Below are 27361 nucleotides of genomic sequence, written 5' to 3'. Positions count from 1 at the left end.
CGCTACAATACTATATAGAACCCTTTTGCTAAGAGTGTAATAAAGCAACTGATCTGACCGTGTTCTTGTCACAGATGGGACGTGTAGGCAGGTCAGTTCTCTCATAACTTTATAATGTTGGGCATTATAAAGGCTTTGTTTCTGATGGGCTTTTCTACAACTCTATGAAACATAAGGCAAGGCAAGCTTATTTATCAAGCACCTTTCATTCATTGCAGTCATTTAAATTGTTTATTTAAAACGTTATACTATGTTACGTTGCTATGAACCGTCCCCCCAAAATATCTATCTATCCAACTAGTGTTTCCATTATTACATACATCCAGCCCAGATTTATATCTGTTAATATTGTATTATATACAACATATACACCCATCAGCCATAAGATTAAGCCCACCTCCTTGTTTCTACACTCACTGTCTACTGTATCAGCTGCACTGACCATATAGTTTCACTCTGTACTTCTACAGTTACAGACCAACTGTAGTCCAACTGTTTCTCTGCATACTTTGTTTCCCTGTCCCTCAATGGTCAGGACCCCCATGGACCCCCACAGAGCAGGTGCTATTTGGGTGGTGGGTCATTCTCAGCACTGCAGTGACACTGACCTGGTGGTGGTATGTTAGTGTGTGTTGCGCCGGTGCGAGTGGATCAGACACAGCAGTGCTGCTGGTGTCTACTCACTGTCCACTCTATTAGACACTCCTACCTTGTCGGTCCACCTTGTAGATGTAAAGTCAGAGACGATAGCTCATCTGCTGCTGCACAGTTTGTGTTGGTCATCCTCTAGTCCTTCATCAGTGGTCACAGGACGCTGTTGGCTGGATGTTTTTGGTTCTCAGTCCAGCAGCAACACTAAGTGTTTAAAAACTCCAGCAGCACTGCTGTGTCTGATCCACTGGAACCAGCAGCAGATAGACTGTCATAATCATAGATAGACCGCCTTAACCACAGATAGACTGCCTTAACTACAGATGGACCACCTTAACCACAGATAGACCACTTTAATCATAGTAAACTCTCTTAACCACAGATGGACCACCTTAACCACAGATAGACTGCCTTAATCATAGTAAACTCTCTGAACCACTGATAGACCACCTTAACCACAGATAGACTACCTTAATCACAGTAAGCCCCCTTAATCACAGACAGACCACCTTAACCACAGATAGACCACCTTCATCATAGTAAACTCTCTTAACCACAGATGGACCACCTTAACCACAGATGGACCATCTTAACCACAGAAAGAGACAACCTCGACCACAGATGGACCAACCTAACCACAGACAGACTGCCCTAATCACAGAAAACCCCTTTGACTACAAATGGACCACCTTAACCACAGATAGACCACCTTAATCACATTAGTTCATTTGGCTATAATGAATAAATGAGCTCTAAAATGTGTTATTCAGTCATGAGACGATTCACAATAATCTGATTAAATCTGTCGGCCTTACGATTCAGGAGGAGAGCAAGACTGACACTGTTTTTTTATTGTATAGCTGAAAGATGAGATGACCAAACTTTACAATTAAACATTTCTTTATTGACAGTAAAATGTCCTTTTGGGTGAATGAGGTCTTTTAAAAGTTAGTTGGAAATTCTCTGGTTCTACATCCAGGTTCCACTGAAGTGTTATCTTAACTCATTTTACAAGGTGCTTAAGAGCCCTGAATTACCTCAGCTCCCTTCGGTTATCTATGTTAGCTTCATTAGCAGATTAAAGCACATTTCCAGGATGCATTTTGCATTTGTTTGATGTTTTGTTTTGTTTTTTAATGTGAAATTCGTGAATTTTTTTATTTTTTTTGCCCCATATCTAAATAACTGAAGAAAGTGACCGGCTGGGGTTTCCATGGTTTCAAACTAAGACCAAACTTCTTGATCTAGATTTCATACATTAAGCCCACATTAAGCCCACATAATTACATGTAATGCTTTAGACGTGTTTTTAAATCACTAGAAAATAAAGATTCAGACAGAAGTGATTTTTAATTTTCATTTCATTTCATTAATTTTTAATTTTTTAAGTTTCATGTTTTTAACCACTGGAAAACACCAACAAGAAACACCTGGGAGTGATTACTGGGCAGGGCCGCACACAAGACTCAAGGGTGTGACAAAAGGGCAGAGCAAAGGAGGAGCAGGAGGGCCAAAATAAAAACAAGAGCACTTTGCCAACAACATGAGCACTCAGAGAATGTAGAACTGGTTCTTGTGCATCTTAAGAAAACAAATGAACTTTACCCATTTTTAAAATGTACTGAAAGTAAAAGTGCTGAGAACAAAATTATCCCAAAATATTCAATCAGCCAAAGTTAATCAGGTCAAATAAAAGCCTCTTCCACCTGCTAAACAAGTGAAGTGTGCTGTACTGTAGGATATGTCCCACACTACCCAGCTAATTCGAGTTAGGGGGCCATCTACATTATCATCTGTATCCAAAGATTTTATTGGCTTCTGGATGCATTTATTTGCACACTGGGCGTGTCTTTCATCTTTTTTAGGGTGTACACTTCTATTTCTGTTAACAGCCTTGTTATTATGCTTTACATTTACTCTCTAGTGTGTTTCTAAACTGACTGTGCACACACAATGTCCACTTTTAAGTAAGATAAGTTGGACCAACATGAGTTAAACCAACACAAGTAAATCAAGATCAATGAACTTTAGTGAGTTGAGTTTGAAATGTGACAGCAGATTAAGTTCAGTAAAGTTAAGCAAATTGCTGTATGTTGAAAAAAAGTATTTATTTGTGTGGAAATACTTTACATTCAGTTCAGTTCAATTTTTGAGTTAGAGAAGTTAAAAAAATACAGAAAAACAAAGACAAGGGCAAAGCGAGACAGCAATCTAATGATATCGCTTTTAAGTGGGAATTCTGCTGGTTTTTCACAATCTCTGCACAAATAACTCGCTAAGAAGTAAACAGAGTCATTCAGAGTGGTTTGGTGTGAAACGCTCTGTTCTAGAGAAACTTACCAAGTCAGAACTGTTCACAGTGGTGGTGATAGGAACCAGACGTCCACCTCTAAAAGCTCCCTCACAGAAAGTTCCTACATGAAATGGTTATGAATTCACTGCCTGATGACTGAGACACTGTTTTATGATAGTTTAGAGAACTTAAACTCCATTCATGGTGGAGGGATACATGCAGGGCGCTGTGAGGCAAAATAGTCCCCAAAGAAAACTTATTATTTCAGATTTTCCACTATTTTCCATCATCAACATTCATATAGACTCAGAAGACTCGTGTAGGTTCACTGGTGGTTCTGAATAGTAAATAAAATGTCTATATCTGTGTTGTAGTCATGGCGACCCCTGGTTCCTATCACCACCGCTGTAAAGACATCTGAACCATTTCACCCCAAACCACTTTGAATCACACTGTTTACATCTGAACAATTTTAAAGATCAATGGAATTCCCTTTAACCGCCAACAAATCTACGTGCCATATTTAGTTCCCGAAATTTTTCAGCAGTGCAGATACAGTGGCAGACAAAAAGGTACATTTTTCATTCACCAAGGTACAAACAGTGTAATTGTAGCCTCAAAGTTACAACAACAGGTTCAAGGTCCAATTGTGCACCTTAAATACAACAATAAACATAAAAATAATACAACAATAAAATAAAAAGGCCAGTCGGATGTGTGGAGTCAATACTACTAAGAAAATTTTAAACGTAGTGAAATGTGGTAGAATTTTCCCGTAACTAAAAGAACTGAAAATGTACCCTTGAGGGTTCCACCTCAGTGACAGTTTAGTACCTTTTGTTCTGAGAGTGTAGCTATCAGGCTTGCAGAATTAATTCCTCAAAATGCTCAATTCCTCAAAATGAGACTCTGTTACTTGTATGCAACATAAAGGGGAACTCCGTTGTTGCCACTGTTCAGGTTTTTCTCCACAACTTTGCAGACGTTAGCATTTTTATAAACGCTCAGTGCTTTATCACCGACTAACACGGTGAAGAACTGGATGGCAGGACTGTTTTCGCTAAACTTGGTCCACAGGTACACACGATCTCCTGTGGTGCCATCATTGAGGTTCTTCTCACCCTTCTCGTAGCCCTTGGCCTGCAGCTCTTTCTCCTGATCTTGATTGAGAGAAACATCTACATCAGTGATGACACAGGATTGATCCGTGGAGCAAGCACACCAGAGAAACACTGCAGAACCTGGAGGGTTCACCCCACGGTTGGTGTCTTCGTCGACACGGATGAAACCGTCTTGAAAGGAACTTGCGTCGTTGGAGAAATTGATAATAGCAACGATGCCGTTGTTGTAGCTTGGTTCACTCCTCTTTACCCAGACGTGGACTGCATCTCCTCCAGCGTCGCGCTGTAGATCGCAGCCCTGACGCTCCCAGCCCAAGCGGACCAGCTCTGGCTCCTCCTCCACACTGGTGGTCACTGTCAGGTCCAGGATGGGGATGTCAAAACCAGTGGAACCGCTTATATACCACAGGTACATGGGATGGGTTTTGGTGCCAATATTCGCATTAATCTTGGTGAAGCCAGAGGCAGAAAGACCCTCATCCATCTCCTTCCTGAATGAAAACTGGATCCTGGTGACCGGCTTGTCGCTCCCTCTTTTGTACCACAGGAACGCAGGGGGCACTTCTGTAACACTGATCTCCATGGAGGTTGACAGGAACTTTGGTGAAACCTTCTCCTGTGAGCTGGTCTTCCTCCTCCTTATTGAGAGAGATTTGGATTTGTCTGATTGTGTCGGAGCTGCTAGATGCCATTTTGAGCTTCGATGGTTGGACTTGAAGACCCTGGTGTGAAGAAGAAAGGAAGCTAATTTAGACAGTAATCGTGTATTTCATATTTGTATTAGTAAGTGCTTGTAAAAACACCAGGTAGCATGAGAATAAATACGAATAAACATTAACGCAGTAAAAAAAAAAAGCAAGAATTTCAAGTTTTCAAAAAAAAGTAGTTGGGATCTTCTGAGCTGGTTAGAAGAACAGGTTTCTTCTCACTGCACCTCACACACCACATGGATTCATTCAATTCCATCAGAAACTGTTACTAATCAAAGCACTAAAAAGACGGATGACAGCAAAATAGAAAGACCTGAAATGTCAGCTTTGTTCATTAATGAAATAGTTCCTGTTATATTAATTACATATTGATGTTATGCAATTTCATTGGTTTATTGTAATTGTTATTATTGTGACAATAGTAACAGTACAATCATTTAAACAAAGCATTTAATTGTTCAGGTTAGGTAAATATCAGGCAAACTCCGAGTGTTTCCTAATTCTAGCCAAACTCCAGGAAACATCTGTGTCTCTTAATGATGAACATCTTACTAAGCAATATTTTGCTAAAGGGGGTCTTTTGTGTCCGAGGGTTTGGGAGGGGGGGGGTGTCTTACCACAAATGTCTAATTATAGTTTGTTTTGTTTTTTTTTTCACTTCAAAAAATATTTTGTTTATTGTTTGTTATTGATTTTGTGAAAATAACAGAAATAACAGAAAATCCTCTACAGAGAGCACACTTCAAATATGACATTTATTTGTTTAACAAATAAAATAAAACATAAAATATAAAAGGTGCCATAACTAAGCCACGTTTTGTTTGTTATCTGTGTGTTAAATTCAGTAAATAAACAGTAGTTGTGCATTGAAATGTACAGAAGTGTGTTTTTCATACTCTCTTAGAAAAGATGATTTTTCAAAGGTTCTTTAGTAAAGAAAATGGTTCTATATAGAACCATGAAAACTCAAAGTACCCTTTGCATTATTAAAGGGTTCTTGGCATCATGATTGGCTTCTTCAGATTGATGGAGAATGTGCTGTAGATGGTTCTATATAGAACCTTTTTGAAAATGGTTCTATATAGCACCAAAAAAAGGATTCTTCTACTGTAACAATGTCAAGCTTCTAACAGTAGCAGAACCCTTTTTGGTGCTATATAGAACCGTTTTCAAAAAGGTTCTATATAGAACCATCTACAGCACATTCTCCATCAATCTGAAGAACCATTTCACCATGCAGAGAAACATTTAATTATGCAAATGGTTCTTTGAGCGTTCAAAAATGGTTCCTCAAGGGTTCCTTACTAAAGAGGTGGTGGATGAGTGTCTCTCTGTGGAGATCTTTTGGATGGCTTCTTCAAGGGTTCCTTACTAAAGAATCCTTGAAGAACCATCTTTTTAAGAGTGCAGAGGATGAGTTAACTTATTTACACTTAGAAATCCAACACATGCATGAAATTCGACCAGGGGTGCGCAACTTTTGCACACAGCTGTATGTATGTATTTATATATGTAATTTTAGAGAGAGGAACACGTTGTTTCATAGTTACCGGTGAAGCAGATGTTGTGGTGGATGAGTGTCTCTGAGTGGAGATCTTGTGGTTGGGTTCTTCTGCTGAGGTGGTGGAGAACTCTGTGGAGATCTTCTCTGGCTGAGGGTGAAGCTGGACAGATGGATCACCTCCTTATATACAGCAGGAGAGGAGGTGGAGGGAACGTGTGGTCCAATCAGCAGAGCTGCTGGAAGAGGTAAACAATGATCTAGTTGTACTGAGAACAAAGATGAATCATTCGATCAGTATGAACCTCATTCATAGGAAAAATGTTTCCTCATCAAAAAAAGCTGATCTGAGATCAAGCAGTGACCTGCCTGAACAGGTTCTCCAGAGCAGGTGGGTCCTCCTGCTTTTCAAAAGATATGTACACAACGGGGAACCTTCGGGGCCTTCAACCGTCAGGGAGCATCAAACGAAGTCTAATGTTTTCTGTGAAATAAAAAATACAATTTTTAGTTTAATATAATCATCGTGCTTGTTTGATTTCAGTTGGAAACAAAAGGGCTAGATTCTTCAAAGGCATGACAGAAAACGTAACCAGTCAGGATGGTTCTCTCTGTGGTACCTTGCTCTCTCATTGGTCAGGACTTCAGGAGCTGGACTGAAGGCTTTACACCAGGGGTGCACAACTCTGGCCCTGGAGGGCCCACGTCCAGCACAGTTTGGTGATATTTGGTATATTTGCACCCCATCTAGTTGACTCATAAGTCAATTTGAACAATTTATAAAATGAGTATTACCAGTTAGTAGACCACCAAAACAGCAACCTTTCATTTAACGTCCTTCATATTATGAACACATCAAAGATGAAGTCCAACTGCAGCAGCATTTTAAAGTAATTGGCAGCTAAAGTTCCCAAATCAGCTCATTTGTACCCCGTCTGATTGTCTCATGAGTCAAATTCAACACATTATAAAATGATTATAAAATTTCCAATAAGTAGAAAAAAAAAAACATTTTGGTGTAAAGTCTGTCATGCTATGGACATATGAAAGGTAAGGTCCATTTCCTGCAGCATATTAACACAACGGGCTGCATTTGGAGGACTTAAAATTGTTCAACGACGATTAAAGTTCATATCTAGTATGAATCTTTACTGACGTTTCCCTCAAGGAGGGTCGTGGCCAAGATAGCAATGTTGGGCGAACTTGCAAAGCAAGCTTGGACCCTGTTTTCGGCTATATTTGTATTTATTATTACTCTGGCAACAATAATAACAACAACAATACAATAAGACCTTGAGCATCCAACATGTCATTGTTCAGACAAAACAGGGTGAAAGTATACAAACTCTGATCTCCAGTGAGGTGCTAAAAATATTTCCACTCCAATCTTTATGATGAAAATCTTACTATCACTAATTACTAATGATATTTTGCTAAACTCTTCTTCCCCTCGAGCGTCTTAGACTATGTAATGGTGCAGTAAAGACCCTGGTTTCGTTTATTAGGTACAGCCGGCACTGATTTGTCATATCAATTACTTTTTACAGCTGAGTCTGTGACCTGAGGTGAATCCACAGCTGAGTGGACATTCCAGCTAAACATAGGTCATCTTGTTACCCAGCCAAAGACTGCTCGCTCATGACGTCACCTTAAACGAGGGCAGCCTAACTCCTGCAACCTGAAATATTAACGTTAATGCACTGAAAAAACTGACACGTTTCCTTTATTATTTGTCTTTCTTATTTTGATAAAGTAGCACCAACATACGCACTGAAGAACATTATTAAGAGCTGCTTTATCTTTTCCTCTGCCTCCCCAATAACTCCACCGGGTCTGGCTACCCCCCTGCCTCCAGGTTCCATAGAAAAGAGTACACCAGCTTTTTGAAGTTTATTGTGTTTATGTTCGAACCTGAAAACAGTGCTGCTGCACTCATTTGTGTGCAGCGTGTTCTTATAAGAACGCCTGTGGAATTTCATCAGACACACCTCCAGTTTCCCCAGAAATCAGCAGACCCATCTTTGGTTTTTTGTTATGATCCTGCCTCCCTTCATGTAGGTGTGAGCGAGGCTCTAATTCGGTTGAGCATAAGCCAGTATTTCCTCTTCTGGCCCATTTTCGACCCCACTTTCGCCCAAAGTATGCTTATATTACCTCCCAGCACCCGCTCTTCACTCTTTTTATGGCCAGCTCATCAAAAACCAGCACATTAAAAGGAGGCAGGATGAAATACAGTGGAAAAAAAAAAGATGCATGAAGGTTATTATTAAAGATTGAAGGCTAAGCTACTTCTAGTAGCTTGAGTGACGGAGATGTAGGTTGCCATATTCATCTTCATCACAGCCATCACTGCCTCGTCCTCCACTGTGGTGATAACCTCCAGCTCCAGGACGCAAAGTCAATCTGAATTACATCCAAATCTTCATGTAGAACCAACCAATTATAACCTCCCCATTTTTGTGGGCTCAAGTGTAACATATGACAAACTAACATACTCATAAACAAAACTGTTGTTTTTTTTTTCTTCATCTTCAGAAAAGCTGGTAGAAACTTGAATTTCAGAGATGTGGCTTAGTTCACTCCTCTTCACCCAGGCGTACACTGCACCTCCACCAGCATTGGGGCTCAGACTGCAGCCCAGACGCTCCCAGCCAGAGCCAAACTCCTGGTTCCTGCATCTTGGCGGTCACCTCCAGGTCCGCAGTGAGGAAGTTAAACTCAGTGGAGCTATTTAAATGACCTGATCTGGGTGAAGCCACACTGAATGTGTAGTGTTTGGTATGAAGAAATGAAGAAAAGAAAGCAGAGTCTGGTGATTTCTCTCTTTATTGTCTGTTACTGTACAAACTACATGGTGGCCGTTGGCCTGTTAGTGTATCAGAGTATACAGATCTTAGAAAGCATTAGGCTTCACTAGGTCTCTCTCTCTCTCTCTCTCTCTCTCTCACACACACACACACACACATACATTCTGCTGCTCAGCTCTTAATCTGTGAAACATCCAGTTACTGTGTATCTGCACGATGACACTCATGCACAGAAAGGCAACCATGTTAGTGTTTGAATATAAGATTGTATAAACCATAAAATACACGCTAACTCTCTGAGATATACTCTTATCTAAAGAGCTACATGCAGAAGTGAAGAAGCAAAGCTAACAGAATGGTGGTAAATATTAGCTGCAGCTGCATATTTACACCGACGCTACGGTTCATGCTTTGTAGTGCGTCAATTCAAAATACCGAACCACGACTGTGACAATGTCACCGACAGAGCTTTTCTTTCTGTTTGGTTAAAGCTGATCACGCCTGGGCTGTTTACACAAGCGTGTGCGTAAGCATGACAGTCTGTGTAACAAAGGTAGTACGAGTCCCCCTGCTGCATCCGCTAAGCTCGTTTTTGTTCATTAATGCTGCTGCAGCGCTTTTTCAGCAGTGAACCTGCTTTAGAGAGTCTGTTTCTGTGTCCACAACCACCCCCGATTCACTATACAGTGCAGGGTTTTGTTTAAACCAATGCGCTATTCTCGGTGTAGTGCACTATTTCATCAACAGTAATACACTTTTCACTGGATAGTGCACTTTTTCATCAATTATAATACTGTATAATGCACTATTTTGTCAAAAATGAAACGCATAAAAATAGTGCACTATTTTATCAAAAATGATGCACTGTTCACTGTATAGTGCACTACTTTATCAAAAATGATGCACTGTTCACTGTATAGTGCACTATTTTATCAAAAATGATGCACTGTTCACTGTATAGTGCACTATTTTATCAAAAATGATACACTGTTCACTGTATAGTGCACTACTTTATCAAAAATGATGCACTGTTCACTGTATAGTGCACTATTTTATCAAAAATGATGCACTGTTCACTGTATAGTGCACTACTTAATCAAAAATGATGCACTGTTCACTGTATAGTGCACTACTTTATCAAAAATGATGCACTGTTCACTGTATAGTGCACTACTTTATCAAAAATGATGCACTGTTCACTGTATAGTGCACTACTTTATCAAAAATTATACACTATTCACTGTCCAACGCACTATTCTATTAAAAAAGGAACTACTTACTGTATAGTGCACTAATCAAATATTGTGCACTATTCACTGTATAGTGCACTATATTATCAAAAATTGTACACTATTCAAGGTACAGTGCACTATTTTATCAAAAATTATACACTTCACTATCGTGCACTAATTTAAAAAAATATAAACATGATCATAGTCTATACTGTAGGCAGTAGTGATTAAGGATCATTTCTATTTCTTATAACAGTGCTTCTGTTCATTTTGCTATTGTTTGCTCTGTGCTGTGCTTTGTACTGCTGCAATAGAAGAAGCTCCCTCTGGGATTAATAAAGTCATCTATCTATCTACCTATCTATCTGTCTGTCTGTCTGTCTATCTATCTATCTATCTATCTATATAGCACTCCAAAGTCCTGAATAATGATCAGGGGTCATTCTGAACACAGCGTGTGACTCCGTATCCGAGTTTGTTATAAAGAGCCCAGTCTGTGCCGACTGCACTCCGCGACTCAAGCTTTTCCAAACTCCAGGCAGTGTTGATGTGGTTGATCTTCAAGCTTAAACAGCCTCTTTCTATTCTGAGCCGACTCACTCTCCGTCAATTCACAGTTAGATCTGGACCTGGCAGTGGGGCTGTGAAGCTGGGAACACGAGTCAGCAAAACAAACGTTTGGAAAATGTAAGTTATATCCAGATATGTCCGTTCGTTTCAGAGCGATTAGAAACATAACGCTAGCTTGCGACCCACGAAGCCAGCTTCACAGCGCAATGCTCAGGCTGCACTCAAATTACAGACACAAATAAAAATGACATATTAAAAGTTCATACAAAAATAATACAGATTCATAAGCAAATGCAAAAAAAGGAAAAGTGCTAAAATATCTGTCCATCTGTCAAAAAATAAAATGACATTAGTAACTGTGTTCTGTCTTAAAATAAAACCTCTCCCAGTAGTATCGTTAAAGCTCCAGTAACTAAGCTGAATTCCCAAACCGTCCTTTTCTCGTCCTGCTGCTTCTGCTGAGGGCAAAGTTCAGGCTTTATGTCTGCTGTGTGATGCTCTATAACCCTGGTGTGAGTCAATGTACACCTTTAAATCTCTCTTTTAAGCCATAATGTGGCCAAACAGGGCTGTTTAGAGCATCGGTATGATACTCAGTAACAGCAGATCACGGCATAAAAGCCCTTCACAGTAGTGTCAATAGCTCTGTGTGCATAATGCCACTTCATTATCGTTAGTGTTAGAATAAACAGGGCTAAACGTTATGAATGATCAGAGAACAATTCTGAATATATTCCGGATGATAAAAGGATGCACTGCAGGATTTGTGTTTCATAATTAAACACTTTTTCTGTATTAATTTCTGGTCAAATTGTGCAGCAATGAAGACTGTGTACTAGGAATGGCCGTGGTTATTCAAATATTTTTCAAAATTCCTGCATAATTGAGTGGTTAAGATGTACACAGAGTCATTCAGGGAGGTTTGGTGTGAAACGTTCCGTTCTAGATAAACTTACCGAGTCAGAACTGTTCACAGTGGTGGTGATAGGAACCAGACGTCCACCTCTAAAAGCTCCCTCACAGAAAGTTCCTACAGTAAATGGTTATGAATTCACTGCCTGATGACTGAGACACTGTTTTATGATAGTTTAGAGAACTTAAACTCCATTCATGGTGGAGAGATACATGCAGGGCGCTGTGAGGCAAAATAGTCCCCAAAGAAAAATTTTCATCATCAACATTCCATATAAACTCAGAAGACTCGTGTAGGTTCACTGGTGGTTCTGGATAGTAAATAAAATGTCTATATTTGTGCTGTAGTCATGGCGACCCCTGGTTCCTATCACCACCACTGTAAGGACATCTGAACCGTTTCACACCAAACCTCTCTGAATCCCTCTGTTTACACCTCACACACTGAGTTATGGGGGAATTTTGAGAAATCTCTTTTAAAACAAAAAATAATTATATCAACTGAACCATCAGCGACTAATTAGCTCTAATTAACACTAGCTGCACGATATAACTAGATGCTAAATCTTATATGTTAATGTTTCATATTCGAACTGCAGAATAAATCGTTTCAGTGAAATATTTCGAGATATCTGGGTTTGAAATGCAACAGGAAAAAAATGCCTACTGCATTCCTACTGACCACACGCTGCTGATGCAGGACCCTCACTGTCATTAGGTTTACTTATCAGAATTGAAACTAAAAATGTCTTTGGATCTATGCAAAATTATGCAGCACTGACTGAATAAACGGTTCCCTAGTAAACAAACTGTAAACGTGTTTAATAAGGGTTTAAGGTACCGGTGGATATAGTTAGCGTCAGCTGCACCTGTGATTCCCCGAATGGGCTGCAGGGGGAAAAAATACTGGTTTCACCTCCCATAGAACAAAATGTAAAAAAATATATGCTGTAGTGAAAGCAGTCTCCTTAAAGAGCACTGCTCTGTGACTGGTTTAGAGGCCTTGAGTAAGTCAGTTCTGAAACTTCAGATGACCTTAGACGTGTTTTCTCTACATTGAAACGCAGTTAATGCCACAAAAAACAGAAACAATCACCAGTGATCAGTAAGCTTATATGAATGCTAACAGGATCTGTCTGTTCCAATTTCATGACCAAACGGATAATACTGCAGAATAGTACGCTTGGGAAAAGCAGGTGGCGCCATTGTACGGCTCTCAGCAGCTGAGAACAGCGCCCTCTGCTGGTTAAGGTTAAATACCCTTCTGTTAGAGCTCAGGTAGTCATTAAAACTAGCTGTCGCTCTTCAGTAGTGTTTCATCTCCTTCTCTCCGCCGCTCAGAAACGAGGAGCTGTTTTCCTGGAAACGGGTTCGGCCTCAGCGCAAACTGCCAAGGCCTTTCATCAAAAATGTGAAAAAAAATGTGTGGGCTCATAAAGTCACTGAATGCTAGGGCAAGTATGAGCATAGATGAAGATGGGTTTCAGAAAAGCACCACACTCGGAAGCTTAAACGACGACAAATCCTCACGGAAGCAACTGAAATGTGACCTGGATTCAGAATTTGCCAGACAGAAAGTTCTGGAACCAGGTTCCTGAAGGTTCCGGATCTTCTTCGGCGGTTTCCGGGATGAGGAACTGCGAGGATGTCACAGAAGTGGGGCTTCCCAGAGATCCGCTAAAGTTCTCGGCCCCCGGAGATTCCGCCTGCCAGGAGCACTGGGGTCTGTATGCTACGCTCGGGCTCTCCTGCTGGGGCTCGTTCTCAAATCCAGCTGCCGGCTCTTCGGCGCCCTCCACAGGCTGCATCTGGGGTCTGTAGCCATAAGACGGCGCCCAGTTTGAGGAGGTGGGGCTTTGGATCCCTGTGTAGGTCACCTGCGTCTGAGCGGAGTCCACCGAGCTGGTGGAGGACCCTGACGTGTCCGAAGCATAGTTGCTATGGGAACCGTCGGTAACCAACTGGTTGTAGTATCTGAGAAGGGTGGGTTCGTCCGAGTCCGTGTCCTCCTCCACGTTTTCGCCTACAGACCCGTTGTCGTCCACTTCCTCCTCCGGCACCGGGACAAGCCCCTTCTTTGACGAGTCCCACTCAGGACTCTCCACAATGTGGACCAGGCTGTGAGTGGGCGGCTTGATGTCCAGAGGAGCCTGACCAAAAACAACAATTATATTTACTTTAAACTTCGTCATTTAGTGGACAATTCTGGCCAAAGTGGTTCAGGTATGCAGTTAGCACCATGCTAATTGGTGGGATATAAGATTCCACAACATGTAAGCTACATTAACCTCATGGATCCTCAGTGCTAAAGCTAAAGAAGTAAACTGTGTCTTCTCTGACAGAAAACAAAAAGGGACCTTGGTCCCAAACGTACTGTTTCCTCAGTGGCATAATGGTAGTAATACTGTAAAAATGATAGGATACTTAAAGCACCTTTTGGGGCTCCTCAGCTTGCTACACTGGTGGAACCCCTTTGGGAGCCTCCATGAACCTTTTTGAAAGGGGCAGTTCTCTGAGCAACCTACGACAATTTACAATGTTCCTTGAGGAACCGTTTTATCCAAAACAGTCTTGAAAAGTCTTTGGGTATTTCAAGGAACCCTTTTCAAACTGTTAGGTTCTTCAACAAACTTCACAAACCTTTTGGTTACTCTAGGAACCTGCTAGAATACAAGGGGTCTAAAAGTCTAGGCTTCTTAAAATGACCCATTTTAGATTTGTAAGTTCTTCTAGGAACCCCCACAGGTGCTTTAGAGCTCACTCAAAAAAAGATAGTTCTTCCAGGAATCTAGAACTTAACAGTGGTGCTTGAGGGAACTGGTGAGGTTCCTGCAAGAGCTTGTAGACTGTCAAGGGGTCCTCCAGACAGCATGATAAACGGGAAGGTTATTTGAGGTACCTTAAATGTATTTCTAGTTTTTGAGTACCTTAGTAGATATTTAAGGAACTTTTAATTCTTACAGGGAACCGTTCGGTATTGAACGTAAGAGTGTACTTTAAACGGAAGCAAGGAAAGAGAACGAATGAGGCGAGGTGGCTTTACCGGAGGAGCTGTCCAATTTCCAGTTAGCTTGGGTCCAGGAATCTCAGGGTAGAAAGCTTTCTTCACCCTAAAATGAAAAGATCACACCAACAGATCAAAGGCTATTCAGCGAATGTTAACTTCCATAAGTCAAAACGACATTCGGTTTTAAAGAAAAACTGAATTCCATGCTGAATTTTATAACCACAATTGCTGCTGTTATTAACACCACAACTACTGTGATTTCTACTGAATATTGTATTGATACAGTCATGTCAGTAAAGCTATCTGAGCTGAAAGTGAAACAAATAATGATAAACTATAGATGAATTCCTACCATTCTCTCTTCTTATAGCACAAGATGCTAATGACGACGAGGCAGCAGGACATGGCTACTAAAGACACCAGAAGCTGCACCACCAACATATCACCTACACAGAATTTGAATATACATTATCATATAACATTTCACACAAAAAATAAATCAAACAGCAGGTAGATCATTTATCATCTTTCAAATAAGCTTCCAAAACAGATGGAGTTGAATTCCTACCCGCATTTACGTCTCTGTACATTTATACATTAAACTCTTTTATTTATATAATCAGATCTCTTTCTCTTACTGTTCGACTCCATTTTAATGGCCACAGTGGATCCTCCTCCCTCTCCGGCTGAAGTGAACGCCTTCACGGTCAATTTATAGGAGCCCAGACTCAAACCCTTCACTGTGTACGACCTCAGCGCCGGATCAGTCACGTTCGCTGAGGGATAATCAGACAGGAGGAGTTACACTCTGACCTATGAGCCCAAAGACTAATTTATGAGCCCACAGACTGACCTACGAGCTCTACAGACTGATCTATGAGCTCCACAGACTGACAAATAAGCACCACAGACTGACCTTTAAGCTATACAGACTGACCTATGAGCTCCACAGACTGACAAATAAGCACCACAGACTGACCTTTAAGCTATACAGACTGACCTATGAGCTCCACAGACTGAACTATGAGCTCAACAGACTGACCTTTAAGCTATACAGACCTATGAGCTCCACAGACTGAACCTATGAGCTCAACAGACTGACCTTTAAGCAATACAGACTGACCTTTAAGCTATACAGACTGACCCATGAACTCCACAGACTGATCTATGAGTTCCACAGACTGACAAATAAGCACCACAGACTGACCTATGAGCCCACAGACTGACCTATGAGCTCCATATACTGGCCTATACTCTCCATATTTTGGCCTATACTCTCCATCGACTGACTTGAGTTAGAGACTGATCTATAAGCTTTAGAGACTAATCTATGAGCCCAAAGACTGACCGATGATCTCCACAGACTGACCTCTTAGCTCCTCAGACTAACCTATGAGCTCTAGAGACCTACCTGTGAGCTTCAAAGACTGCCTTATGAGTACCATGAACTGACCTATGAGCCCTACAGACTGACCTATGAGCTCCACAGACTGACCTGTAAGCTCCATAGACTGCCCCATGAACTCTAGAGACTGACCTATAAGCTCCACAGACTGACCTGTAAGCTCCATAGACTGCCCTATGATCTCTAGAGACTGACCTACGAGCTGCAGGTGTGAGGCATTGTTCAGGTAGATGGTGTATCCACGGATGATCCCTCTCCTGTTAGATATGGCCACAGGCTCCCAGGACAGCAGAATGTTCTCGCCAGACTGCCGGGCTTTCAGGGACTTCACAGACTGGACAGGAACTGCAGGAAACACACACAATCAATTTTAAGTCTGAGGTAGAACTTTAAACCCTGAGCTGTTTTTTCACTCCACAGTCTCCTCTTGATCTGAAATGTTTCTTCAAACTCAGAGCTTTTTTTATTCTACATAATTTAAAATAGCTAACGCTAAATACAGCTAACAATAGCTAGTCCTGCTAACTGAAGATACTTAACGCTGGGAAACACTTCTAACTGAAAATAGCTAACATTAGCTAACTATTCAATTTCAGACAGAGAACCAGAAGCACATTTTATAAAAAAGAAAAAAAAAATACTGTGATAATTATTTTAGCGCCCAAATCTATCCAGAATGTTAGTGTCTCACCCAGCTCGTGCCCGTATCCATGGTGCCTCTGCAGCAGAGCTGTAGCTTCATCACTCAGAGCAAACACAGAGAGTGTGTACCTCACTCCAACCTCCAGAGACCCTACAGAGAAACACACACACCCCAGTTAGATTACAGTAGAAATCTAAACTGCTGTAGCTGAATGGTGGAGCTAAACTGCTGTAGACTGAATGGTGGAGCTAAACTGCTGTAGCTGAATGGTGGAGCTAAACTGCTGTAGACTGAATGGTGGGGCTAAACTGCTGTAGACTGAATGGTGGAGCTAAACTGCTGTAGACTGAATGGTGGAGCTAAACTGCTGTAGCTGAATGGTGGAGCTAAACTGCTGTAGCTGAATGGTGGAGCTAAACTGCTGTAGACTGAATGGTGGAGCTAAACTGCTGTAGACTGAATGGGTGGGGCTAAACTGCTGTAGACTGAATGGTGGGGCTAAACTGCTGTAGACTGAATGGTGGAGCTAAACTGCTGTAGCTGAATGGTGGAGCTAAACTGCTGTAGACTGAATGGTGGAGCTAAACTGCTGTGACTGAATGGTGGAGCTAAACTGCTGTAGACTGAATGGTAGGGCTAAACTGCTGTAGACTGAATGGTGGAGCTAAACTACTGTAGACTGAATGGTGGAGCTAAACTGCTGTAGCTGAATGATGGAGCTAAACTGCTGTAGACTGAATGGTGGAGCTAAACTGCTGTAGCTGAATGGTGGAGCTAAACTGCTGTAGACTGAATGATGGAGCTAAACTGCTGTAGACTGAATGGTGGAGCTAAACTGCTGTAGCTGAATGGTGGAGCTAAACTGCTGTAGACTGAATGGTGGGGCTAAACTGCTGTAGACTGAATGGTGGAGCTAAACTGCTGTAGCTGAATGGTGGAGCTAAACTGCTGTAGACTGAATGGTGGAGCTAAACTGCTGTAGACTGAATGGTGGAGCTAAACTGCTGTAGCTGAATGGTGGAGCTAAACTGCTGTAGCTGAATGGTGGAGCTAAACTGCTGTAGACTGTATGGGTGGAGATAAACTGCTGTAGACTGAATGGGCGGGGCTAATGTGATCTAGGCTGAATGGGCGGGGCTCTCACTTGACTGGATGACGGTGCTGGTGTTCGACTCTGGAACCTTCATCCACTGAATGGTGCAGTGGTCAGTGCAGCCTGTGGGAACCCACTCCACCAAATAGCCTCGGCTGGCGTTGGGCAAGGGTTGCCAGGCTAGTTCTAAATCTCCATCACTGCCCACCAGCTCTGACACTGACTGCTGAGAGTCTGCAGGAAAAAATACAGATCACATCTGGTAACATCTGTAGCTTTTCATGATGCGCTTTATTAATCTACTTTGTTTATTTGTAAACAAGGACAGTTTATTCTGCCTCGTCAAATTAATAACACCAATCATTCAAAACAACAGCTCGAGGGTTCCTTAGTAAAGGCAACGGTTCTATATAGGACCATGGACACGAAAGAAAGAACCATTTGCATGCTTAAACGGTCTCTGCATAGTGAAACGGTTTCCGATTAATGGAGAATGTGTTGTATATGGTTCTATATAAAACCAAAAAGGTTCTGCTGTTGTTACCAACTTGACATCATAACAACAGAAGAACCCTTTTTGGTGCTAAATAGATATAACTATATTACAGAACCTTTTATATCATATTCTCCATCAATCTGAAGAACAATTTCACCATTCAGAGAACCATTTAAGCATGCAAATGGTTCTCTGAATGGTTCAATCTAGAACCACTGTCTTTACTAAAGAACCCTTGAAGAACCATCTTTTTTAAGCGTGTAGGTCTGGGGGGAGTGCCTAGGGCCCCCACAGTGCTAGACCCACCCCTGCCCTCATACAGAACCACCGCATGGCTGTAGAACTGAGGGGTTCCGAGAGTGAAATCAGTAACAGTGAGGATTAAAGAGGGGAACTCACCTGCTCGGAATTCTGGAACCACCACAACGGAGCGCTTGGACAGCCCGACCGGGTTACGCGCTGCCACGGCAACCGTGACGTCACCGCCGCTGCTGTTGCTGAGGATGATGGGAAAACTGGACGTGGAGGGAGGGAGAGAGAGAATCGTCCATCCGTCCTGCTCTCCGTCCTTCTGATAAACCTCATAGGCCTCCAGAGCACCGTGACTATCACTGACAGAGAGAGGCTGAGAGAGAGAGAGAGAGAGAGAGAGAGAGAGAGAGAGAGAGAGAGAGAGAGAGAGAGAGAGAGAGAGAGAGACAGAGAGGAGAGAGAGAGAGACAGAGAACAGTTACAACTACTTCACATTCTCATTTATGCTATACTGTGTATCAACCAAGTAGGATAAAACGGACAAATTTAATTTGATGTTGATTCATTTGTAAAATTCTTGATAAATAAAAAAAAACAAACAAAACCCAGAAACTGCTGTAACGGTCATTAAAACAGAAACGATCAGGAAAGACATTTTAACCTTTAACCTGTTTAATCTATAAATGAAAACACAGCTCACACCTTTACAGTCAATCATCGCTGGTCGTAATTTTGGAGCTTCTCTACTCAGAAGCCTAAAAATGAAAACATTAAAGAATTATTTTCTTACTTTCCACAGAATCCGGCCGGTGGTTTCACTGTCCATCCTCACCCACACATCAGGAGCCTCAGGGCCTACACCATCAAGAGAGAACGCAGAATAAAAATACACATTAAATTAAAACATAACTATAAAGATATGGGTGTCTAATTAACTCTACATCAGCAATAAACCCAGCTAACAACAGCAAACTCTGCTAACTGAAACAGACAATGATGGCTAACTGGTGTGTGGTGTTGTGAGTGAACAGCTAGACTTCTTCTCGTTCTCTAGAAAGTAAAAACACTAATAATAATTTTATCAGAACACCTGAAACACACATTAGCGCTGTTTGAAAGATGTGTGGTTTTGATCGTTATCGTATTATCCACTCCCAGCCCCTCGCTAATCCTCCTGCCTCTCTCCTCTGGTCTGTCAGCTGTTGGTTTTCCCTCCAGACTGAAGCTCTAGTGTGTAATTAGACGAACGCGCCGAGCGCACTAACGAAGGCAGAATTACTCACGGTCCATCCTGGTGCGTAAGCTGTAGGGGGCGCTCCAGTCCCCCCAGCGCCAGAAACTCCGCAGAGAGGCACATCGTACAGAGACGGAATATTCGACGTCCGGCCTCAGTCCGTCCAGCAGAGCGGCGGATAATCCCACCCCGGTGTAGTTACGCTGCAAACAGACGGACTTCGTTAGCTTCTCTTACTAAATCATTCACGAGCTTTATTCGTCAGTCGCCCCCGTGTGGACCAGCTGAGTACTGCACTGTAAACCACACAGCAGAACTGCTTAACTGAAACTCTGGTGAACTGAATATCGTTATGTGTCCACTTTCACTTTCGAGCAGATCCCTCTGCTCGCCACTGGAGGGCGTTTCTATGTCATTATGGAAATAAAGGAACCATAAGGAACATATCTAGAGCTGTGAACCATCTGATAGGCCTTTAGAACTTTCAGAAGTTTTCAGTTTTTAGTTTTATACAGCAGTTCTGGATGAAGGCAAATATTTCCAGTATTACAGTCAAACTGCACTAATAGAAGGATTTTAAGCTGCAGCGACCAGAGGCACTGTGGTGGACATTACACTGTCCTGGGTGCGTGTGCTGCTTTCTAAATGAACTGCAGCTGCGGAAAAAGGTTTCAAAACAAAAAAGAATCATCTTATCAATGTGTATTGCTGCTATTTCTGAATATCTGGCAACCGGTGCTGTTTCTTCGGGCCCCTACAGCTCACACATGCTGCCTGTTCACATACACAGCAGCCAAGCAGCAGGAAAGTGGACACAGCCGCACACGGTGACCACAGCAACACTACAAACTTAGAGTATCTATCCAATCAGAGCGCGCGACAATGTCTGAGCGCTCCCAGTTTGGCCTTTAGGCTCTATAAACTGAGCCTGATTCTCAGCATCACAGGCTCTTTTACTACTCCTTAATCTAGAGATTGGGTAAAGCAGTAACTTACAGTGCTGGAGCGCCCCCCGCTGGTGAGCTGCACCTGACACAGTAAGTCCAGAGTTTGGATGGCCTGGATGGTCCAGCTCCACTGCAGATTGGAGTTCCACGCCTGAGGAACCGCAGAAACGTTCACCGGAGCAAAGAGACGCACTGCAGAACAACACAAACATTTCCATCAGACACAAGAACAAACACACCTGCTGTTCAGTCACTTTACAGTAACGTAAAACCAGCTTAGCTCAGATAAACAATCAAACGAAACTCTGAAGAGTTCAGAAAATCAGCAGGAAGCTGTAAATAAAAATGTAGAGCATCCAGAATGAAGTTCTAATGAAATCAATATTCAGAATGAAGGTATTAATTAAAACGCTTTAATAGAGTCGTACGTAGGAGGAAACGTACCGGCCGTGGAACATGTTGCGTTCCCCACAGAGAAACTTCCTGAGATTATCATGACGCTGGCTACAGAACCCCACTCGACTTCAGAGGGGTCACTCTCAGACTCCCTAACGACACTTACCGCGCTCAGTGATGTGGGCGGAGTCGTTCAGCTGGACGGCTCCCAGCTCATTTTCAGCTGTCAGGGTCCAGCTGCTCTCCCAGCGGTCAAAGCAGCACAGCTTCAGGTCTCTCTTTGCCTCGACACAGCGCCTAACACACACACACACGCACACACACACCACACACACACCACACACACACACCACACACACACCACACACACACCACACACACACCACACACACGCACACACACACACGCACACACACACCACACACACACACACACGCACACACACGCACACACACACCACACACACACCACACACACACCACACACACAAACCACACACACACCACACACACACACACGCACACACACACACGCACACACACACCACACACACACCACACACACACCACACACACACACAGACACTCACTTAATAAAACTGACACAGTTAAACACTGCAGATGGGTGTTCTGAGACATTTTCCTTAAACTCCCTAAACTGTATAAGGTGCAGTGTATAAGGTGCAGTGTATAAGGTGCAGTGTATAAGGTGTAGTGTGTACAGTGTATTGAATGCTGTGTAGTGTTTATGTAGTGTATATGCAGTAGTGTGTAAGGTGTGGTGTATAAGGTGTAGTGTATATGGTGTAGTGTATAAGGTGCAGTGTATAAGGTGCAGTGTATAAGGTGCAGTGTATAAGGTGCAGTGTATATGGTGTGGTGTATAAGGTGTAGTGTGTACAGTGTATTGAATGCTGTGTAGTGTTTATGTAGTGTATATGCAGTAGTGTGTAAGGTGTAGTATGTAAGGTGTAGTGTATAAGGTGCAGCGTATAAGGTGTAGTGTATATGGTGTAGTGTATATGGTGTGGTGTATAAGGTGCAGTGTATAAGGTGCAGTGTATAAGGTGTAGTGTGTACAGTGTATTGAATGCTGTGTAGTGTTTATGTAGTGTATATGCAGTAGTGTGTAAGGTGCAGTGTATAAGGTGCAGTGTATATGGTGTGGTGTATAAGGTGTAGTGTGTACAGTGTATTGAATGCTGTGTAGTGTTTATGTAGTGTATATGCAGTAGTGTGTAAGGTGTAGTATGTAAGGTGCAGTGTATAAGGTGCAGCGTATAAGGTGTAGTGTATATGGTGTAGTGTATATGGTGTGGTGTATAAGGTGCAGTGTATAAGGTGCAGTGTATAAGGTGTAGTGTGTACAGTGTATTGAATGCTGTGTAGTGTTTATGTAGTGTATATGCAGTAGTGTGTAAGGTGTAGTGTGTAAGGTGTAGTGTGTAAGGTGTAGTGTATACGGTGTAGGTTATACATTGTAGCGTACATCGTGTAGCTTTAGCTTACCTGCCATTGAGAGTGTAGCGTGTAAGTAAAGAGGTCTTCCAGAATCCTGTATCTCGTCCTTTCCTCCAGCGGCACTCGGCCTTCTGCAGGTCCCTCGTCTCACACTCCAGACCCTTGTCACCCGGGGGGTCTGAAACAGCACACACACTCACTCAGCTCAGCGTGCAAAACTCCACACATCCATCCACGCACTATCTGCTCTTTCTTAAGGCGACCCTGCAGGTGTTAAAACAGCAGGCGCCACTATGAATCTTTGAGATTTTGGGTGTCACAGTTAGATTCACTCACAGCCCACGAACACCACGGCTCCGACGATGATTTCCAGTGGGGAGCAGCAGATGATGTTGGTGCCAGTGGGGCCGGACTGGGGCAGACTCGTCACGCTGGTAGCGAAGCTCCTGCGGCTCATCCTGGTCACCTCCATCTTCTCGTTCTGGTTCTGAATGCTGCCGAACTGGCCACCCTCAGACACGATGCAGCAGAACGTGAGGTTACTGCCCACCGGAACCACCTTATCCTGAGGATACATCTGAGCCTGCTGCTTGTCTGGAACATCAGAGCCTAAAACAGATCAACACATAACATACTGCTTTTAGAGGTGGACGTCTGGTTCCTATCACCACCACTGTGAACAGTTCTGACTCTGCAAGTTTCTCTAGAATAGAGCGTTTCATACCAAACCACTCTGAACCGCTCTGAACCTCTCTGAACCTCTCTGAATACATCCTAACCACTTAATTTTGCAGAGATTTTATTCAGAGCATTTCTACTGGTCTGCTCAGCACTCAGCATTCATAACCCCATGTACTAAGGGCCCTCTAGTGTTTTGCAGTCATGATTATGGTACAACGCCAGACTCGCCTTAAAACAGCTCTGGTTTTATGTATAAAGAACTCTTCTCTCATTTCAGTGTTTTTATTTAAGCAACAAACTGTAAAGTAGATAAATCAACATTCATGTATGCAGGTCAGATTTTAATGACACAAACACAAACTGCATGAATGCATCAGGTGTGAAAAACTGAATAAACCTGAACTCAGCAAAGACGCAGTCTGTCCAGAAGATGGCGCTGCAGCTCTAGTGCAAAATATTCAACTGTCCTGATCAACAATGGCTGTAAGAATCACTTTGATTGTTGATTAAAAAAAAACTGATGGTTAGCTGTTTTGGGAAATCATTCATTCATTCATTCATTCATTTATTCTTGTCTGATTATTTGATATGAAGTATAGCTAGAGACTGTAGATATTAGATATATGCAAACATGGACTTAGTGATCCACTTCATTCAATTCTTTCTTTATTTAATCAGTAGACTTTTATTCTCCTGGTTACATTACGATATTAATCAGTGTGATGTGCACTTTGCTAATTAGTTCATTAAAACTGTGAAAAGTAAATAAAACTATTCTCAATAACAGATATGACTCTTATATCTTATATAACCCAGTATTTTCTGTATCTTGTTCTGAGTGTTTATATTGTTTTTATAGCTGTAAATCAGGTGTTTGGGCTGATGAAGTAAATCCTCAGTAAGGTCCTGCAGTGACGTCTTCTTACCTTGTACGATCTGCCGGGGGCTCCACGGGCTCACTGTGTTCTCCTGTCGAGCTCTGATGTGGACAGAGTGCGAGGTACACTGCAGAGGAACCGGAGAGCGCCAGGTCCAAATGCGCTGCCCTGACACGGGATCAACCGCAGCAGATACCGTCACCTACACGGGACAATCATATACACATTATAATCACATATGTTACACGTTATAATCACACATATTACACATTTTATACAAACTATTATCACCTACACAGGACAATCATATACACATTATAATCACACACATATTACACATTATAATCATATGTGTAGTGTCAGTGTAATGTCAGTGCAATACCAGTATAGTATCAGTGTAAATTCAATGTAGTCTTTATGTAGTGTCAGTGTAGTGTCAGTGTAGTCTTTACATAGTGTCAGTATAGTCTTTATGTAGTGTCAGTGTAAACTCAGTGTAGTCTTTATGTAGTGTCAGTATAGTCTTTATGTAGTGTCAGTGTAAACTCAGTGTAATCTTTACGTAGTGTCAGTGTAAACTCAGTGTAGTCTTTACGTAGTGTCAGTGTAGTCCTTATGTAGTGTCAGTGTAAACTCAGTGTAGTCTTTATGTAGTCTCAGTGTAAACTCAGTGTAGTCTTTATGTAGTGTCAGTGTAAACTCAGTGTAGTCTTTACGTAGTGTCAGTGTAAACTCAGTGTAGTCTTTACGTAGTGTCAGTGTAAACTCAGTGTAGTCTTTACGTAGTGTCAGTGTAGTCCTTATGTAGTCTCAGTGTAAACTCAGTGTAGTCTTAATGTAGTCTCAGTGTAGCATTCAGTGCACACTGTGCAGCTGTGGAGATAAACCGGTCTGGCTTTAGTGCTTCATCCTGCGGGGGTGGAATGTTTTTCACATAAGCTTTCATTAACAGCTCCACTGGGTGTGTTCAGCTTTAAGTCTGAGTTCACTGTTTGTTTTGACTCCAGCTCTAAAACTGTAATCTTCTTATAATAATAACTAGCCCTCATTAATCCCCCTGCTGTGTACGCCCTGAATCGCCTCTCCTTACACTCCGTTAAAGTGTTTCTGACTTGCAGCTCAACAGTGGAGAACTTCAGTGGGAAGTGCAGACAGCAGTCTGTCAATCCATGCCACGTTACTGTGCACAGTCTTCTGTAACCTCTGATGATCTCTCAGTTTCATAATCCTCCACATAGTTTCAATGGGACTGAGAGCAGTCTGGAGTTATTATGGCAGCATGTTTGGGGTCACTGTCTTCTCGAAACGTCCATCTCCGCAGATTCAGTTTCCTGGCTGATGACAAGGAATCTCTCTACAATCGCTCCATTCATGGTTCCTTTGATGGCGTGTGATGCTGCAGATCTCGATGCTCCCACCACCATGCTTCACTGCAGGAGCTCTCAGGATCAGATGCTTCTTTCTCCAAACATGACGAGCTGAATTATTACCAAACAGTTCTATTTCTGAGGACCCTGTTCCAGAAGAGTTCTGATTTTTCTAAATGCCACATATACTATCAGGGATGTTTAAGGTCTTTTTAGAGAACTTTAGGAAGCTCCTTCAACCTTCGGCATGATTCCTAACTGTTGTGTGAAATCTTCCCAACCAAAGGCAACATCTTTCATAATAAGACCAGGTGCAGTGTTCACTGGAACATGTTTACCTTTACAGCAGTAATATCTAGAATATCTGGTGGTGTTTGCAGTTCTTACGTTGAGAACGTTCTCCTCCAGCTCGGTGCGAAAGATCTCAATGTCGAACAGCGCTGCATGGCTCTCCCAGGTCAGAGAGAGAGTCTGAGACGCGAAGTCCTGCTTCAGAGAGAGGCTTTGGGGAACTGGAGGACCTAGAACACAAACACAGACAGACAGAACCATCACCAACTCTCCGCAGTGTAGAGGAGCTGAGAGCTGTGAAAGGAGTGAATCACGAACACAGTGAAAAAACGTAAACACAGCGTTCCACACCTTCCAGCAGAGGAGCCAACACTCAGCACCACAGCTCCCCCAGCACACTCACTGATACTGAACCTCACACTTAGAACCTTTCTCTCATAGGAACCAACAACAACAGCAGCTGGGCTGCAGTCTTTAAGCAGAACTGAGCAGAATATCACTCAGTAAAGTTGCTTTACTAATATTATCAAAAAAAATAACAATCAAATATCAATATTCAGGTACATCAGCTGACTTTACTGAGCCCTCAAGTTTAAAAACAATACACAACGTTCATGTTAGTCCTATTAAATAACACAACTACAATCAGACCAGTTTATTACTGAACTACTAAATAATAATAATAATAATAATAATAATATTACACGTAATTAACTAACTGATCATTTGCAAAACCGACAAACTGGCATAATTGAATTGTTTTAGATAGATAAATAGATAGATAGACAGACAGACAGATAGACAGACAGACAGACATATAGATAGAGAGATAGACAGACAGACAGACAGACTGACCGCTCAGGCTGTGTGTGATCTGGAGGGTCAGCAGGAGGACGATCAGCGCTGTGTTCACCTGCATGATGATCACTGACCACAGAGAGAGCGAGACCACCGAACCACCCACTCCTGAAACACACACACACAAACACAGTTAGATTATCAATAACAAATCACAGCTAATGAGGACAGTCAGCACTGCAGGTCATCAATACCAATCTGATCAATCACCTGAAATCAGGGGCTGATGAGGGACTGAAATCTGGAACTGAGCAGTTCATCTAAACCATTCACTCACATCCGATCACTAACATTCGCTCACGTCCGATTACTGCAACGTTCGCTCACATCCGATCACCGTAACGTTCGCTCACATCTGATCACTGTAACATTCACTCACGTCCGATCACTAACATTCACTCACATCCGATCACTAACATTCGCTCACATCCGATCACTAACATTCGCTCACATCCGATCACCGTAACGTTCGCTCACATCTGATCACTGTAACATTCACTCACGTCCGATCACTAACATTCGCTCACATCCGATCACCGTAACGTTCGCTCACATC

General features: G+C 42.3%; 2 protein-coding genes across 4 annotated transcripts in view; both read right to left on the bottom strand.

Annotated features, from left to right (window-relative positions):
• Positions 1-3616: 3616 nt before the first annotated feature.
• Positions 3617-8295, bottom strand: LOC118827718. The gene is made up of 3 exons (XM_036599156.1): positions 8265-8295; positions 6326-6515; positions 3617-4787 (listed from the first exon to the last, which is right to left on the bottom strand). The coding sequence occupies exons 1-3, from the start codon at positions 8293-8295 to the stop codon at positions 3857-3859; spliced, it is 1152 nt and encodes a 383-aa protein (XP_036455049.1). The 3' UTR covers positions 3617-3856.
• Positions 8296-12141: 3846 nt separating this feature from the next.
• lifra (LIF receptor subunit alpha a) overlaps positions 12142-27361 on the bottom strand; it is a 35758-nt gene continuing 20538 nt past the window's right edge. For all 3 annotated transcript variants that reach the window (XM_036598090.1, XM_036598092.1, XM_036598091.1), the window contains 17 exons: positions 26803-26913; positions 26044-26177; positions 24338-24491; positions 23067-23339; positions 22779-22908; positions 21437-21567; positions 20924-21066; positions 19977-20130; positions 19484-19548; positions 18841-19066; positions 17997-18179; positions 16901-17002; positions 16405-16554; positions 15443-15580; positions 15157-15250; positions 14841-14907; positions 12142-13947 (listed from right to left, as the gene is read on the bottom strand). In XM_036598090.1, the coding sequence (XP_036453983.1) occupies positions 13354-13947; positions 14841-14907; positions 15157-15250; positions 15443-15580; positions 16405-16554; positions 16901-17002; positions 17997-18179; positions 18841-19066; positions 19484-19548; positions 19977-20130; positions 20924-21066; positions 21437-21567; positions 22779-22908; positions 23067-23339; positions 24338-24491; positions 26044-26177; positions 26803-26866 (2802 nt within the window). In that variant the 5' untranslated portion in view covers positions 26867-26913 and the 3' untranslated portion in view covers positions 12142-13353. The remainder of the gene's footprint in view (positions 13948-14840; positions 14908-15156; positions 15251-15442; positions 15581-16404; positions 16555-16900; positions 17003-17996; positions 18180-18840; positions 19067-19483; positions 19549-19976; positions 20131-20923; positions 21067-21436; positions 21568-22778; positions 22909-23066; positions 23340-24337; positions 24492-26043; positions 26178-26802; positions 26914-27361) is intronic.

Source organism: Colossoma macropomum, unplaced genomic scaffold, assembly GCF_904425465.1.
Source record: "Colossoma macropomum unplaced genomic scaffold, Colossoma_macropomum, whole genome shotgun sequence".
NCBI lineage: Eukaryota > Metazoa > Chordata > Actinopteri > Characiformes > Serrasalmidae > Colossoma > Colossoma macropomum.
The sequence above is the reverse complement of the archived record's forward strand: the minus strand, read 5'-3'. Positions and strand labels throughout refer to the sequence as shown.

What these genes read in the sequence shown, in the direction of transcription:
- LOC118827718 (XM_036599156.1), bottom strand. Translation starts at nt 8,295, where the DNA reads ATGGGTCTGCTGATTTCTGGGGAAACTGGAG. An exon ending in GATTTCTGGGGAAACTGGAG is followed by an intron (nt 6,516 to 8,264) that starts GTGTGTCTGATG and finishes TACCTCTTCCAG; the next exon opens with CAGCTCTGCTGATTGGACCA. An exon ending in CCACAACATCTGCTTCACCG is followed by an intron (nt 4,788 to 6,325) that starts GTAACTATGAAA and finishes TCTTCACACCAG; the next exon opens with GGTCTTCAAGTCCAACCATC.